This window comes from Gymnoscopelus microlampas (assembly GCF_963454915.1).
Source record: "Gymnoscopelus microlampas genome assembly, chromosome: 6".
NCBI lineage: Eukaryota > Metazoa > Chordata > Actinopteri > Myctophiformes > Myctophidae > Gymnoscopelus > Gymnoscopelus microlampas.
This window is the reverse complement of record NC_139943.1, coordinates 30253987-30258651: the sequence shown is the minus strand read 5'-3', so window position 1 is coordinate 30258651 and position 4665 is coordinate 30253987. Positions and strand designations below refer to the sequence as shown.

General features: G+C 39.6%; 1 protein-coding gene across 1 annotated transcript; it reads left to right on the top strand.

Moving 5' to 3' along the window:
• The first annotated feature begins 1632 nt into the window (after positions 1 to 1632).
• trappc1 (trafficking protein particle complex subunit 1) lies at positions 1633 to 4446 on the top strand. The gene is made up of 5 exons (XM_084060478.1): positions 1633 to 1679; positions 2009 to 2107; positions 2251 to 2321; positions 2679 to 2817; positions 3817 to 4446. The coding sequence occupies exons 2-5, from the start codon at positions 2009 to 2011 to the stop codon at positions 3943 to 3945; spliced, it is 438 nt and encodes a 145-aa protein (XP_083916604.1). The 5' UTR covers positions 1633 to 1679; the 3' UTR covers positions 3946 to 4446.
• The last annotated feature ends 219 nt before the right edge of the window (positions 4447 to 4665 follow it).

Here is a 4665-nt window from a genome sequence, read left to right as displayed (position 1 = left end):
CCCTTCAAAGCACTTTGACTGCCTTAATGGCCATGATAAGTTCAGAGCTGTCACAACAGATAAATGGGAGTTGATCTGAGATGTGAGCTGGCTTAGCTGAGCAAAGTGCTTATACCTACTGTGAGAGCCTAGTCATCTAACACAGTGGTTCTCAAAGTGGGGTCCGGAGACCCCCAGGGGGTCTTCGAGGGGGTTCCATGGGGTCCCAAGCAAAACCCCTTTATCCATATTTTATACGTTGGCTATTCATAAATAGTAGATCTACAAGCTCACAGCGCGTTTTTGAACATTTTTGTGTTTGAATAATTTTGCATTTGTTTAAGACAAAATCTTCTCTTCTGGAGGTCCCTGGTACAAAACATTTTCAGATGGGGGTCCACGGCCCTTAGCATGAAAAGGTTTGAGAACCACTGATCTAACATTGTGATTCTAATATGTGGACTAGTTTCCGGAGGAGCCACTGTAGCTTAGTTGGTGAGTTCACCTGATGGAGTTAATGGACCTTTCTGTCTGGACATGGACAGTCTGTCTACATTTTATTACATTTATACATTTATTACATGCTATTACATTTATGTAACTAGACAGTCTGTCTAGTTACTTTACACCACTGCACACCCATCCGTATCATATTATGCATATTATGCACTCCAATTTAAAAAATAACAAGTGTTTGCAATCACAAGACTGTCTAAGTACAGCACTAAGTCCTTATGTCTCCCTTATCAGAGAGATGCTTAGGTTTATATTAAACCATTCGCACAATCTCTACTGTCGTACATTAAAGATTTACAGACTTCATTAATAAGGTTTCTAGTCAGCTGACTATCCCAGAGGATGCTTTAATAGTTCCTTTAGATGTTTAGAAGTTTATAGACTAATATATGATGGTGGACTTGAGGCATATATATACACGGTGTGTCAGTGTGTATATATTATACTATACCCTTCTACTAGTCTTGTTGTCTATGGTGTAAAGTAATTAAGTACATTTACTCAAGTAGTACTGAACTTCAGTAAAACTTTGAGGTATTTTTTACTTTACTGGAGTAGGCCTATTTCCAATTTTCAGTACTTTTACTTCTACTCCACTACATCTCAAATATTGTAGGCTACTTGTAGGCTACTTTTACTCCACTACACTCATTTGAAAACGTTAGTTACTAGTTACTTTGTAGATTTGGATTATTATTACAAAACAGACATGAATTACTTCAACCCTATAACAATTTCGTCCATTTGAAAATAGCTGATCTACATCCCCCCTGGAGATCCCGACCCACAGGTCGAGAACCACTGGGTTTAACATGCTGTCTTTCTGTTCGAGGATTCCTTTGGCGTTTTCGTTACAAAGTGGCAGCAGCGCTACCGCAGCGCCATCTAGTGGTGTTTCTCAGAAAATCACCATGCACAGTGGCGTAGCTCTGAAGATGCGTTGACTTTACGCTATGCTTTATTTATGTGGTACACTGAGTGATTGGACAACAATTCATCCAAATCAACATGGACCGTAATCATAACAGCTTTGACAAACTACAGTGAGTCATAGCAAACCAAACCGAGCTGAAAGTTTACAGGCATCTCATTGGACTCCTATCTATATTACCTTTTTTCCCCTTCTTGTCAGGCATGTGACTGGACACTCGTTTGGTCCTGAAGTTACCAGGAAGTGGAGGAAGGTAAACATTGATGTTTTGCATTCTAATCATGTTATAAAGCTTTTAAAGGTTATTATACACGTGTATTTTGTAATTACCTATTTTTATTATACATTTACAAATGTATGTTTTTAATACTGTAAACATGATTAGTGACTGACAACGTTAAAGGATCAAACAGCAGCAGCCGCAGCGATCCATTGTAAATCTAGCCTAGGATCACAAGACGCAGGGCTCTGTCACCATTTTATGTTTACATGACGATTAATTGTCACTCAGTTAATTGCGATTAACGAATTAATTGTGTTTTTGTATATATTTATTATTGGTGTCTTTCTGTCTGACTCTAGATGACGGTTCATAACCTGTATATATTTGATGGCAATGGGATCTGTCTCTACTACAGTGAATGGAACCGCAAGAAACAAGCAGGAATCTCAAAAGATGAGGTCACTTACATGATCAAAATGATAATTATGTTAATGGTTATGATATGAATGATGATGATAATAATTATAACAGTGATAATGTGTGTATCATAATGATAATGTTGGTAAAATATATCTACTTTCTCATGTTATTTCTCTATCAGGAGTTTAAGTTAATGTATGGGATGCTGTTTTCCATTCGCTCCTTCGTCAACAAGATGTCTCCTCTGGATATGTATCCTTCACACGACTTAATAATAATGCCCAAACTGAACTCCTGTCTATCTTTTGTTTCGAAGGCGCTAAGATGTGAAATAACACTTTTCAAAGTGTTATGTGTGTGTAGAGCTCTCTCTCAAAGACCTTCCAGTGCTTGTAAGTGCTATCAGATTTCCCCCTGTCCTCTTCACAATAGAATGACAGGTTTCACCAACATCGCCCTTTAACATTTGCACTGGAAGAAATGTCTGAAAATGTGGTTAAAACACAAACACACACACACACGCCCGCACACGCACGCATGCACACACACAGCTCTGTTTTTCTGTGTCTTACTCCAGTGTTATCCTTAACTCTCTCCGTCTGTTTGTAGGAAGGATGGATTCTTGTCGTTTCAGACCAGTAGATATAAACTTCATTATTATGAAACTCCAACAGGACTGAAGTTCATCATGAACACCGACCTGTCGGTCCCCAACGCCAGAGAGACTCTACACCACATATACAGCACGGTAACACTGTGTGTGTGTGTGTGTGTCTGTGTGTGTGTGTGTGTGTGTGTGTGTGTGTGTGTGTGTGTGTGTGTGTGTGTGTTTTTGATATTGTACTGCATGTACTTCTGGGGTCATATTCACAAAGTATTTTATCAGAGTTCCCCTAAATTAAACTAAAGTTTATAGAATAGTTTTGCCAGTAAAGTATTGGTTAAAGGTCTTTCTGTGTCTCTCTCAGCTCTATATAGACTACACATACAGTAAAGCATTGGTTAATGATTGTCTGTCTGTCTGTCTCTCAGCTCTATGTAGACACTACAATGCATTGCTTAATCATTTTTCTCTGTCTGTCTCTCTCTGCTCCTATGTAGAGTACTAGCCCTAGAATGTCTGTGATATTACATACATCTCATGTATTCCAAATACACAGCCATAGACCGGTCCTATCTATCCCCGCCCGGGTAGCAGACTGATCTCGGCGGGGTTTAAATCCCACTGCGTGTGTACTCGCCCAATAATTAATTGTTGCGTCCTGGAGTCAGATAGTGTCCTCTAGTTTCATATCCATTTGAAAGTTCTGGCAGAAAACATGTGCTTAGAAAAATATCTCCACTTTTCCACGTGTTGCACACAGACATCATTCTCTGCCCGGACCCAAAATGACTGCTGGACTGAACATGAAAACTTCCTTTGGAAACAGTCTAAGCACAAACGTATGGGGCACACAATTGCGGGCCCCATCAGGGGCCCTGAATGCTATCCGTGTGCAACTCGTAGAAAAGTGGAGATATTTTACTAAACACACGTTTTCTGCCAGAACGTTCTAATGTATATGAAACTAGAAGACAATATGTGACTCTAAGTCGCAGGAATTAATTATTGGGTGAGTACACACAGCGCTTCAAATATAAACGCCACCGAGATCAATCTGCTACCCGAGCGGGGATAGAACCGATCTATGTAGAGTACATACAGTAAAGCATTGGTTAATGGTCTCTCTCTCTCTGTCTCTCTCAGCTCTATGTCGAGTACATCGTGAAGAATCCTCTGTGTGTGTTGGGACAGCCTCTGCAGAGTGACCTGTTTACTTCCAGACTAGATGCTTTCATCAGAGCGCTGCCTTACTATAGCCCCAGAGCAGCCTAATGCGCACACACACTCACACACACATGCTCACACGCACACACAAGCCAGTGGTGGACAATGTACTCAACCCCAGTACTTGAGTCAAAGTATAGATACTCCTGGTCAAATGTGAAAATTGCAGTCTGTCTGCATATTTAAGAATTCAAAAGTACAAATTACATGTAGATTTTCTTTTTAATATCAATGCATTATTGTATTTAAATGTAGACATTCCTTAATTACAGTGCACAGGTAAATGTACTTTGTTACTGTCCACCACTGACAGTCTTGTCATGAGTAAATGATTTGTACAGTGATGTGTTAGTCATTCTGTTTGATAGTAAATGTTTCCTTCATGTCAGTAAACTATACCATGAACACAATGTTTTACTGTGCCTGTGTCCAGTAAAAAAAATAAACGGAAATATGCAAACATTATACTAACTGATATACACCCACCCCATTGACAATAAAGATGCAGGCAGGCAAGCAGGCAGGCTCTTGCCTGCTTTTAAAAGATAACACTAAATGTTTCCTTAATGTCAGTAAACTATACCATGAACACAATGTTTTACTGTGCCTGTGTCCAGTAAAAAAAAACTATGGAAATATGCAAACATTATACTAACAGATATACACCCACCCCATTGACAATAAAAATGCAGGCAGGCAAGCAGGCAGGCTCTTGCCTGCTTTTAAAAGATAACACAGTTGCAGCAGGGCATCAGGAAGGCTGTTCCA

Bases quoted from the DNA above. Each gene is read 5' to 3' on its own strand.
- trappc1 (XM_084060478.1), top strand. From the start codon at position 2,009: ATGACGGTTCATAACCTGTATATATTTGATGGCAATGGGATCTGTCTC. The intron at 2,322-2,678 runs GTATCCTTCACA...GTCTGTTTGTAG, and splicing joins AAGATGTCTCCTCTGGATAT to GAAGGATGGATTCTTGTCGT. The intron at 2,818-3,816 runs GTAACACTGTGT...TGTCTCTCTCAG, and splicing joins TACACCACATATACAGCACG to CTCTATGTCGAGTACATCGT.